Source organism: Leptosomus discolor, chromosome 2 (genome assembly GCF_034619465.1).
Source record: "Leptosomus discolor isolate bLepDis1 chromosome 2, bLepDis1.hap2, whole genome shotgun sequence".
In the NCBI taxonomy this organism is placed as follows: Eukaryota; Metazoa; Chordata; class Aves; order Leptosomiformes; family Leptosomidae; genus Leptosomus; species Leptosomus discolor.
The window spans coordinates 75185678-75197994 of record NC_141392.1 but is presented as its reverse complement, the minus strand read 5'-3'; the positions used below and the strand labels follow the sequence as shown (position 1 = coordinate 75197994).

Below are 12317 nucleotides of genomic sequence, written 5' to 3'. Positions count from 1 at the left end.
ATTTGTGTCTGGGGTGAGTTTTGCCTTTGTGCTTTTCGTATTTTGAAACAAATGGGTTGATGCTACCTTGGAATAGTCTTTGCAGTCCTTATCATGATATGGCCATTGTGCTGTAAGTTAAAAAGGAGCACATAAAGGGTCTCACAGTGAGAACAGTAGGCTAGGTAAGGCAACTGCAACCAAAAACTTCTTTTTTTGTTTTGAAGGGAGCACACGTGGAAAAGGGGAAAAGGGTTAAGATTTAACTAATCAAACAGCTTGCTCAGTGTATTTGAATCTCTGAGCAGATATTTCATATCTAACGTATAGACATCCTTCACTGCCAGAAAAATAGCTTTGATGAAAGAGAGAGAAATCAGAGAGCTCTTTAAACCCAGGAGACTAAGTCTGTGCCTGTGGCTAATCCTCACTAGGTATTATTTTGAACAGTTAGCTGGATATATAAACTCCTTCTTTTAACAAAGGTCACTGCAAGTGGCATTTGAATAGCCACATTGGTGAGGGGAAAAATACAAAAGAATAAGGCTGACAGAGCTAGTGAATAATTTTTTTAATATTAAAATACTCTGCCCTGTGGAACAGGTGTGATATTAATAACACCTCATGTACTTCAGAGTCTGATCGCTGCCAGTAACTTTTCTTTGGCTTCTCATTATTTCCATTTGGCTTACAATATAATAATAATGGTAATACATCAATGCAGAATATGTGTAGCTGTAAGAAAAAATGAGATTCTTGTCTGCAGCACAGATACATTTGGTAAATGATCATGTTTCCTTTGTTTCTTCTACTATTCTGTGAAATTATGTTGAGAATTGTAATGGTTAAGTGATACATTTCGTATCTACCAAGTGTGTAACAGGGAAGAAAAGGCAAAAGCTTTTAGCAAATAGGACTATATGTTAATAATTGAGAATGTGAGGTGCCATTCCTAAGGGAGAAGAGACTTATATGCTTATCGAATAATTCCATAAATCCTTTTCTTCCCATTCCCCTTCCCATTTTCCTTCACTTTTCTCTTTTCCCTTTCCTCTGCCCTGCTCTGGAACAGACCTGGAGGGTTCATTTGCTGGATTAAGTTTTTTTTTTGGTGTGTGTGCAACTATTATTCAGTCCTCAGTCCTATTCCCAGTCAACTTGCACCCAGGGCTCAGTAATCTAAAATTCCAGCAATGGCATATATCTGGCAGTCACAGGAATGCAAAAGCTCAGGAATACATAAATATATTGTGTTAGTATTTGTTTTTATATTGTAAGGAGGGCTGCTTGTGGGACAGTAGTTGGATATTTTTAGCACTTACTACAGTTAGCTTAAAGAATTTAGCTTTCTCTTAAGTCTTTCTAAGGGTGTTTTCATTCAGCTGTGCAATTTTCATAGCCAAGGTCATTCATAACAATTTTTAAATCCGAAAAGAGGACCTAGTATGTTCACAGAAGCAGGTAAGTGAGGTGCTAATTTATGACTGACTACTAGGAACTAGACTGAAGCAATTGTCTCATGCAGGTCTTTGGACATGTTTTGCGTGGGCAAGTCTTCATGCTGTTGTAAGGCTGGATTTAAACCAATGATAATTTAAATTCAAAAAAATCACTACATTTCTAGTTTCCCACACTGTCCTAATATTAACAACACATTACTTTTCATTTTTGTGACAGTTGTAGAGGAGAAACTGTAAGCACTAAGAACTCATTTGCATTGAAAAAAACTGGTAGCCTACAAACTTTGTTAAGCTGGGGTAACAGGCCTTAATTTGTGCATCCTACTTAACAGCTAACAAGCTTTTTCCTTCTTATTTCATTTCAGAAAACTTGAATGACAGTTAACAGGAATCTGATCATCTTACTGTATGACATGATATGCTCGAGGAAACAGTAGTTTTCGCCATGGCTAGAAGATGGAGTCCTATGATGATAAATGACTAAATAAGGACATTTTATTTATTAACCATTTCTGTGTTTAAAGGGAAGCCCAGCAAGATAAGTTTGCATTATTTAATTTTGAATATAGAGTATTTATCTGACCAACCTTGAAGTCTGGAGGCACTCCGCCGACATAGAAAACAGCATTTTCAGGTTCCAAATTCAGGAGAGAGTCAGAACCAGGAACCTCTCCCTTTTTGATGAATTTTTCTTCAGCTGTGCTGCTAAGACCAGGCACAGTTAAAAACATTTTGCCATGTCTTCCAATCCTGTAGAAGGGAATTGTAAAAGAAGAGATTTTCTTGTTGGCTAGACTTAAAAGAACAAGCAAGCCTCCAGCTCCAAGAAGGGTTTTTATTTCCTCACTAGAAGACTGGCACTCTGAGGGAAAAGAAGGAGAGAAACTACAGACACTTTTTCTTCCCCCCTGTGGCCCCTTGGGTCCTGGCTCTCTAAATGCAAAGAGAATTTCCATTTGTTTCAACAGGAGTAGAACCAGGAACTGAAGACACCTGATGAGCAGTTCTGACCCAGCCTTTTCTATTTGATTTTTTTTTTTTTTCTATTAACTGATTTTGGGGAAATGCACATTATCACTTTACCTCTCAATTTTGATGATGCTGAAGTAAGATGGCCAGGTGCTGACTGGCTTGGCATCCAGAGGTATCTCCACGTCTTGACCCCCCAGATTATAAATGTACACGAGATTGTCATTTTTAATTGCAAGTCCAATGTAATTTTTTGCCTAAAACACCAATGGAGAAGGATGTCAGAGCTACAGTGTTGAAAGAGATTTAACACAGAACGTAAAGGGTGGGCTTTGATAGACTAAATGACATCTTTAAATACAACTAATAAACAAAACCTCTATTCGCTAATTGCCTTCTTTCACCAGATAAAACTGTGCAGACAAAGTCTCTGATATTTTACTTTATATCCATTTGACTGAGGTAAATACAAGGTCATGAAATGTCTTCTGACCGTAAATCAGTCATGTTCAAGGGGAAGCTGTTCATCAGTATTTACTGTGCAGTGTCATATGCAGAAAATAGGAGGAAACATTTGTCTAAAGCCTAGGTATTATGCTGCAATTAAATATTCTGCCAAGAAGTGTTTAACTTCATTTATATTCAGTAGACTTTATTTTTAGAAAAGCTTAAAAAGAAAAGTCTGCCTCTTTGCCCTTTCCAAGTAACAGCTTGCCAGGATTACACCTGGCTTGTGGGGTGTGATTTTTTTCTTTTAGTAACCACAATTTAAAGAACAATTATTTCACAACACTTACAGGTGGTGAGAGTATATATACCCTTTCTAGGTGTTTCAAAGTAGTGATGTGCAGAGTGTACAATAGCAGCATGAGCCACAGGCAAAGAAACCTGCTTATATTTGGGCTTGTGACCTCAGAGATTTGGAACTGACCCTGTCAGCAGCATAAACCTGATTAAAATGTGGCCTACAAAAACCAGGCAGGTGACATTAACTACTTCAGAGCACCTCAGTACTGGCAGTGGAGATAGCAAGTGTGGCTTGCAGCAGTGACAATGACAGCAGCATGCTGCATAGGCGGTTTAATTTTCTTCTTAGAGAGAAATCTTCATTGTTTGGGGTGAGAAGTTTCAAGGACAGGGGTCTTGGGGACAATTGCTCTTTGCTTGTCACAAAATCAATGACAGTAGACACCTCTTATTTTGAAACATGGAGAAGTAGTGAGAGGAAAAAACAAGGGCAAATAAACTTCAAACCGATTTCAATTTTATATCTATATATCTATATATATATAAATTAACTGGGTTATTCTCTTACATTTTTGTTCCCAAGGTACAAAATAAATCTGTCTGGAGATGCTGCCAGTTGTGGGTTGTCTTTCTGAAGCTTTATGTACAAGCTCATGGAAGTGAAAGATTTCAGTTCCTCCACGTTGATCTTCGGATTGACTTCAACAGCTGATTGGCCTCCAAACATCATAGAAACTTGGACCTGCAGTTGCAAGTGTGCTAAGTGAGATACATTATTGCTGCCTGGGGACACTACTTAAGGTATATCTGCAAGAATACTTAGCCAGCAGCCTTGCTTACTGCAAGAGCAGAGTTGGCACTTATATATTGGCCATGCAAAATTGTATGTTTATAATAATCACTTCTGGAAGGTACTGTAAAGAAGATGAAGGGAATTAATTTTAAAATTAATTAAAGCTCCTAATTAACTGTGCTTAAGCATAATCATAAAGTAAATTAAATTTCAGTGGGACATAGATGTGTGCTTAGTTGAATCAGGGCTACATCATTATGTATGGCGCATAATGAAATTCTTACATAGCTATAAAATTTCTACCCATAATTTATTTCTTTGCTTTGGGAGTAGCATGACCAATTTTCTGTTCATGAGTAATCCTGTTACTTTACTGAAGTTACAGTGATATATATGGGATGCTGATAAAATTTTAAAACATGTTCATTTTAGTTCAAAATGCCTTCAACATCACTGAAATAATGTTTTCAAGTTTAAGAACAATATGCCTGAATGATGAAATACATTTAAAGAACAGTCAAGCACTGCACACATACTAACTGATTTTTCGTTTTCTTTTTTGAAGTAGTATATGTGGACAGGATATTCCAGCATTGTGAACATACAATAATGCACTGAATTTTTGATTTCTCTGAATGAATTCAAATATACTGGTTTAATTTTTGACATTGGTGTTCTTTTTACAGAAATATCCCTCATAATTTATGTATGATAAAAAGTGTTTTTCTCTTTTCAGTATGTGAGCCAAAGATTCTTTTACCCTGCAGAAAATTAATTCAAAAGAAAAAAAAAAAAGAAATACTGTAGTATCAGAGAAGTTTGCATTAAATTGCCATAATTACTGCTCCTTCTAACTAATGTTACCAGCTGAGTAATGACCTATTAGTTTTACCTTTAATTTTTTTTTTTTATTGTGATGATCCTTAACACGGTGCCAGTTACTTGATTAAAGTTGCTACTGCAGTAGCAGTAGTCTACCTTGAATACCATGGTAATGTTAGTTGCTTGCAAATAGTAACTCTAGAGGTTTTAATGACTTCCAGGGTATTTTGTTTATCCAGTTGTTGGGAGCGGCTAACATCAAGGTTTGGGCTTCTAACGTAGCCCAAGAAAATGGAGCTCCTAGTAAGATGCATTTGATTATTACCTCTAGTAATCAAAAGTCCCATACAAAAGTTACCTTGCTTGCTACACTCCTGGTTTGAGCAATTAACTCTCTGATCCGCTGAATGCTGGAAGAAATATTGTTTGCTGGTGCCTTCTGTTCTACTCTGCGCAGTTTGTCCAGGAGTTGAGGGAAGACTTCTGTAAGTTTCTTGACTGCAGTTAGAAAAGAAGTGACATCTTGTGTTTTTTCCTCTTCTTGACACTGGTTTTGCACCAGGAAAATTCTTCCTTACTCTCATACATTACCTCACCTAGACCTAACTGTGCTGTGTGAGAGGCAGTGATTTCAGAAAGGATAGTGATTTATCAGAATGTAGTATTGCAAAAGTTTTTGGAAAAAAATTTGCACAAAGGAGACTGCTTTTTTATGGGACTCCTAGGCACTACTGCAGTGTTATACCTCTGTAATACTTTTGTCAAGGAGCTTTGCAAATGTTGATCATTTTACCCTTTCCATATTCCTTCAAGGCAAATAAATATTAAACCAAATTTTACAGATACAGCAACTAGAGTAGAAGAATTCTTTGTTCACCATCTCATTGGATATCTGTGACTGACCTGGGAACTGCATCTAGGAGCTCTTCAAATTCATTTTAGGGGAGATGAATAGGTCGTTTCCCTCAGCTCAGGTGTGCATCTCTCCCAAAGGTTGTCACCCAGATAGTGGCAATGGCTATGCTGGTGATGTGTCTGCGTGTGTTTCACAACCCACTCTGCTAACAGAGACACCGCTGCATTCAGACTGCGATAACAGGCCTTTACTGTACAATGGTAGAAAGCCTTAGCTGATGCACGTGCAACTAAACTGTGCTCACTACCTGCCCCAGCCCTTGTGAGTTGTACCTCTTCAGCTTTCCTGCCTACATCTGCCAGTGGTCATGAATCAGAGTCCTAGACCTTCCGTCTTTCACTGCTGTGTGTTCTGGTACATGTGCGAGTAGGATTGTTATCAAAGCGGTTATCAAAGCAGGTGCTTTGTTGTGTTCAAAGGGAGAGAAGTCCTTTCTCCGAAAGATAAGCGGACAGAAAAATTAGCAAGAAAGAAAAATAACTACCCCTAATTATAATCCAATTTCATCACATCAGATTCCAATGACATGCTGCCCTTTGAAGGGTACTTACACATCACATCATTTTTCATCTTTAATTAGATGTAGGTACAACTAGCTGAGTATAATGAAGTGCGATTTTAGCCACAAGCTACATGCATATAAGAAAGATCCAGTATTCGTAGTTAATTTTTAATGACATGGATTCACCGTAAAAGGTTAAGATCAGATTTGTAGTGTTTGAAGTTATATTTTAGGGGTTGTCAACTTGCGCACTTGTGTTCTTCCCCTCATAATTTTGCTCTTGTCTGAGAAGATAGCAGAGAGACAGGTAGAGGAGCTAATCCTCAGATGTACTGAGCTGTGTAGAAAGGAAAGAAGGAAGAGTAGCCTTCAGTCACTTTTCTGTGCTTCCAGTTCCGTCTTGACTAAAGACTGAAGCAGCTCTCATCCTCATTCAGAGCAACCCAGGGTATGAGAAGATCCCATGGAGTCCTAGAATTCGTGCTTCTCTTTGGAAAGAGTGAAGAGCTATATTTGCCACAGTCCCGCTCTCTCTCTGGTTGACTCTTTTCACTTATGTTTCACTTTCCAAGTCCAGTGTAAGAGTGGGCCATATAGAGCTTTAGACTCTCCGGTTATTCCCATTAAGTCCTGAAAGACCTTATGTGCTGGGGGTCAGTAATCAGATATTCTATATAAAGTTTACGTTAAAATGCCATTATTTTAGCAAATTCTCAAACAACTACAATGAATTCTGTGTAACACATTAATTCCAGAATGCATTAAAATTTCTACTTAAAAAAATTAGTATAATAATCAACTTACAGAAAGTTTTCTCTGCCTTTTGAAATGAATGCTCTATTGCATTGGAAAAAATCCACATTATTCTTAAAGTAAAAAAATTGCAAGCTCAGAAAATGATTTAGCAAATTTCAGCCACCTTTTTTGTTTTTGGGTTTTTTTTTTTTTAATTTAAATAATTGGCAACTGAATTGGAATTGTGTCTGATCTGGTATCTTGAAAAACTGGCTTTTCATCTGTTTGAAATTTGAGGTATTAAACTTCAAACACAACTGTAACATGAAAACACAAAACTAACATCTGTTACTACTAGTACTATTATAAAATCTCACCATTAATCTGTTCCTCTTATCCTGTATAATGGCATTTTTCAACACAGAAGAATATTGATTTTTGATTTTAGTCTTTGGGATGAAGGTAAGAGTGAGAAAGGAAAACTAGTCTTACCCAGTGGTAAAATACAAAAAATAATACAAGAGAAACTATCAAGGAGGAAATACCTCGACTACAATTTTCCAGACTTTCTCCTTTTGTGTTTTCCTTCCCAAATTGTCCTTCATCCTCTCTGCTGAAGCCCCCCAGTTCCCTGCACAATGGTGACACAGGGAGTATTCTCAGACAAACTGCACAGCCAAGACGTGCTCTCACCCTTCCAAAAATCAAGTGCAAGCTTTATTCAAAGGCAATCCAGACATGCCAGCTTAGAAGCTTCAGCTGTCATGGTAGTGTTATTGGCATGATAATCAGGTGTTTTGGTGTTTCAGGCACCTGTCTGAACATTTTTTATAACTTTCTTTTGGACGTCAATGGACATTCCTTCTGCCAGATCAGCCTCTCCTGGCAACATGCACAGTTGATCTGAGAACTACATCTGTCTTCCCAGGCTGTGAATCACAGTCACATCTGACTAGGGCACTACCCACGCCAGCCTCCTCTGTAGCACTGATCTGTCTTCTCACCTATTTCCACCTGATCTTTCTGGCAAAAAAAGAATCGTGCCTTAAAACAAAAAAATAGATGCCTTCAGACCAAAAATACCATGGAAAAGCTGCCTCCACAAATGTAGTAGGGCAAACATTGCTTTGGTTGGATATTAACATCTCTCAGTTGGTTTGTGGTCAGCAGGCTGTCTGGGCCCTCTGATATGATCACATTACTTTCAAGGTGACTCCTTACCTGCAAATCTGCTGTCACAGAGAAGACATTTTTGCCAGGCACATTACTAGGAACTGAGCTGTTCTTCACAACTCATGGTGCATGTACCATGTGTTTTTGGGAACCTAACCAACAAGGAGAGCTGAGCCATCTTAGGCCTATCCACTCTTATGGAGCCTCTCAAATGCTACTGGAAATATTTCTTCGAGTATAACAGCTAGTATGAGCAGATTTTTTAAATTCTGAATGTCTGCTGACATTTTGAGCATGAAGAGCCAAATGCAGTTTGTGTTGCTGCTCTATCTACTAAGCTGGCACTGGTAAATGTTAAATGTAAATCAATTGTGAAGGTGAATAAAACCAAAAACCTTCATGTATAAGCTATAGCAGACTGTTTCTTTCAGTTGTTTTTCCTGATACTGTTTCCCTTCCTGGATGCCACTCACGTCCACATTTACCTTATCTTGAATAGGAATTGGAGCCCACAGCCCACAGCCTAAACTGTGCTCTGTGGTGATCAAAAACATTTTACAGCAATGCGATAAAACTACTGTTATATTAACTACACCCTTATGGAGCTCTGTGCAGTGACTAGCATTGAGTTTACCTGTCCCAGAGGGAGTGGCTCAGTGTTTCCTTTGGATGAAAAGCTCATGTAAGTTGCCTCCAGTTCTAGAGCCAGAAGTTGGGATATTGAATTGTACTGGATTTCTTCTTGAGGAGGGAACCACTTTTATAGCAGTTCTTGGGAGCACTCACTTAGTAAAAAATATTAGTGCAAGGGTCTTATCCATTACTGAATTCTGGAAATAACATGACCCTTGGGTTTCCCTGGTCTAGAAGGAAGAGTGTGGTTTTGGGGCACTAGAAGCAATGTTGGGTTTGGTACTCATAACACTATTTGCGGTAAAATGATGCTGAAGTTGCAAAGCTCCTGACAGAAGGAGAAGGGATTTGAGGCAGTAGATCTGAGATTCAGACTTTCTGGAGAGAGAGTCAATAGAGTTATGGATCTTCTCTGAGGCACTTTAGGGAGGCAAGACATCACTGAACAGTGTTGCAGGTGTTGGTACATATCATCAAGCATATGCAGCACGTTTCTTGTTCTGGATTTCCAGCTTCCCTACCCATGAATAATATGAGATTAGTGAGCCTCCTGAGCAGAGCTGAGCAGGAATGCATGGAGCAATAAATAGTGATGCTTGTCAGCAATTTTTTATTCAGAATATTTTCACTTCTAGGTTGATTCTTTTCTTTTCTAATTGTTCTTTCCCTTCTTTCACCAGTCATTCATTTCTGCTTCACTCTCCCTGCCTCCTTTTCCACTCTTTCATATCATCTTAATTTCGATCTTGTAACCTGCCTCAGTTTTTCATTTACCTTTAATTTTTCATAACAAATTTTCCAATTTTTTACTCCTCTCTTCCTCCTCCCTCCGATAATAACAGTGGAATTAATGTGATGTTTACAAGATTTTCCAGCAATCACCCTGCTTAAATGTTATATTTCCTCCCTAATCCTCTTTGCCTGGTTTGTTTAGACTACAAGCTCATCATGTCAGGGACCATTTCTCCTCCATGTCTATACTACTGAGGACAAAAGGGTCGTGTTTTCAAATGCCTCCCAATGTTAAAAAAAATAACTGAACCGCCAAACATAATAGCAAGAAGTATTTAAAAAAGCTGTCTACCATTCAGTGTGACCTTGATACCCTGACAAAAATTACTTAGAAGCCAGTAAGACTTCAGCCCTTAAGTTTTAAAGCTATTTTTGGAAGTGCCCAATTATCCAAAAGTTTTAAAGCATAATCAAGGCTCTAGACAACTGCTAATTTTGAAATGTTTTCATGGAGGTAAAACACTAGAAGATTATACGCAATGAATATGCAAAGTAAACAATTCATACAACATGATGTTGCAATGATTCCCTGACCTTTTTTTGCTAAGGAATGGCAAAATTCGGGTCAGCATACCTGCATCCCCAGCGGAATTCACAGCACTGTCATATGCGGCTGCATCGTGCTGGAAGTCTTGCAGGTTTTGAGACCACAACCTCACATTCTCATCCATGGGGGTCGTAGCCTGTGTTACTGTCGTAGTAGCACTTACGGCCTCTGCAGTCTTCAGTTTAGCTTGTTCCAAACGCTCTCTGGCCTCCACTACAAAATAAATAGGGGATGAGAAGAAATTAACTCTTTCAAAGATTCAAGGGAGCTATAATCAGTACTTAGAAAGTGGTGAGGCTAACGGGATTTTACCTTCTGCAGAATGGGGACCCAACCTTGCTTGGTTGGTCTTCTCTTTATTTCCACAGGTAATATTCAAAACTTCCTGTGGTTTGTCTACAGTTATATTAATTCTTAAAATGTAATGAATTCTCATTTCCATTCTAGATTGCTAGAAATTTTCAATATCCTTGGACTTTGATGGGTGTTAGACAGCCAAGGAAGTCGGAACAGAGAGAAAAAATACATTGTTTTTTATCAAGCTTTTAAAAGAAAATGCACACATTTGCTGAATATTTTTAATGAAAATTATTTTTGAAGGAGAAAAACCCAAGACACTGAAGTGGTTTGTTTTTTTCATACCTGGCATTTTGAGGTTTGTAATTTTTGGAGTTATCAACTACTGTATTTGTAAAACCTGTGGCATTTTGCATGTGATAATGTCCTGGCAGTAAAACTCAGCCATTTTTACTTGAAGTTGACCGTGTCAACCTTGAACACCTTCAGTTATACTTGCTAGATGCTCTATGATGTCTCTTGTCTGAAAAACTAAGGTGAGGTTTTGTCAATCAAGAATGACAGTAATTATCTCCCAAATACTCTTCTACTTGCCAGGTGTGGTGTATGTGTGAATTAGATTTTGACTATCAGTACAATAAATCCAAAGTCTTGTAGATTCTCCAAGACCTGAAAAGAACAAGATTAACATGGGAGAGGACAACTGTAGTAAGGAAGATCAAGAATAATGTTAATAACTTCAGGTGGCAAAAATATAATTTCATTATGGATGTGTTAAAGCTGCATGTTTGCTATGTAGGTCTTGTAGTTTCAGACAAATTCCTTTAGGCCTCCCTGGGACTGAAATCTTAATACCAACTTCATAGGCCATATGCAAAGATAAAATATGCTCTTAAACATATGAAGATAAAGCATCATAAAGATGAAGTTCGTCTTACAACCTAGCTCTGTTGATTGCATTTTTGTGATGGCTCTCATCAGTTGGCTTCGCAGAGCAATTGTTCTAGCAAGAGTGCCATTAACATGCCGGCTTGTATCTGCAGTGGTTAAATCATTACCTGTGGAGAGAAAATCGGAGGCATAGTTGAGTGGCATCAAAGTGGCATTTAAGAAGGTAAATTTTGACCTGTGGAGGTAAGTTGTTAAGCATTTAGTACACCATAGGCAGTATACTATGGCCTCTTTTAGTATAGGGCATACTAGCACTCTTGACTTCACATAATCTAAAGAAAAAAGCAACCTTGCAGCTCCCAGCAATTACTTGCTTGTCACAGGGTGTCCTAGAAAAATCTGGAGACCTGTATCTCAGTCAGTACTATCTCTGCTTTACCAGAACTGCTGCCAATAGCTGCAACAAGTATACAGGGAAAACTTTTAAGGAACTCAAAAGGTCCTGAAAAATTGAAAAGTTAATTTCTGTGGCTTTAGACCTTTCTTTCATTTTCAGTGAAATAAGGCCCAAATGCTTGAACATTTATTATTGTCCTTCACTGGTGACATCCAGCCTCCTGAACACTTAAACCGTTGTGAATTGATTTCAGTTAACTACTTGATTGATTATATTTACCTGTGAACAACTGTTTGCAGGATCACATATTTAAACAGTGGTTGTATCTGAAATGGTCCTTTTGTGAATGAAATAAACTTTCAGCATCTGGCAGGATGACAACACGTGAACTACTCAAACTCTTCCTGTGACCATTTCAAGTACTTTGTGTGGTAACTTCGATCAATACGCTATTGTGTTACAGCAGTAGTTCTGCCTTAGTGATGTGCTTTTGAAATTTATTTTAACGTGCATGCTTATAAACTGACTGGGAAAGTAGAAGGGATGTGTATTTACTGTCATCTGCTGTCCGTTGTAGCTCTGCGGCTTGGTTGAGAAGTTCTTCACTTTTACCTTTATGGTAAATAATCTGAGTATCAATTCCAACTGCAGCCTGCAAGAATGT

At 38.1% G+C, this 12317-nt stretch overlaps 1 protein-coding gene across 1 annotated transcript in view; it reads right to left on the bottom strand.

Annotated features, from left to right (window-relative positions):
- LAMA4 (laminin subunit alpha 4) overlaps nucleotides 1-12317 on the bottom strand; it is a 104622-nt gene that overhangs the window by 29231 nt on the left and 63074 nt on the right. The window contains exons 15-21 of the mRNA XM_086461289.1: nucleotides 12209-12305; nucleotides 11307-11423; nucleotides 10096-10281; nucleotides 5129-5268; nucleotides 3724-3897; nucleotides 2523-2665; nucleotides 2027-2189 (exon numbers count right to left, since the gene is read on the bottom strand). Coding sequence (XP_086317415.1) covers nucleotides 2027-2189; nucleotides 2523-2665; nucleotides 3724-3897; nucleotides 5129-5268; nucleotides 10096-10281; nucleotides 11307-11423; nucleotides 12209-12305 — 1020 coding nt within the window. The remainder of the gene's footprint in view (nucleotides 1-2026; nucleotides 2190-2522; nucleotides 2666-3723; nucleotides 3898-5128; nucleotides 5269-10095; nucleotides 10282-11306; nucleotides 11424-12208; nucleotides 12306-12317) is intronic.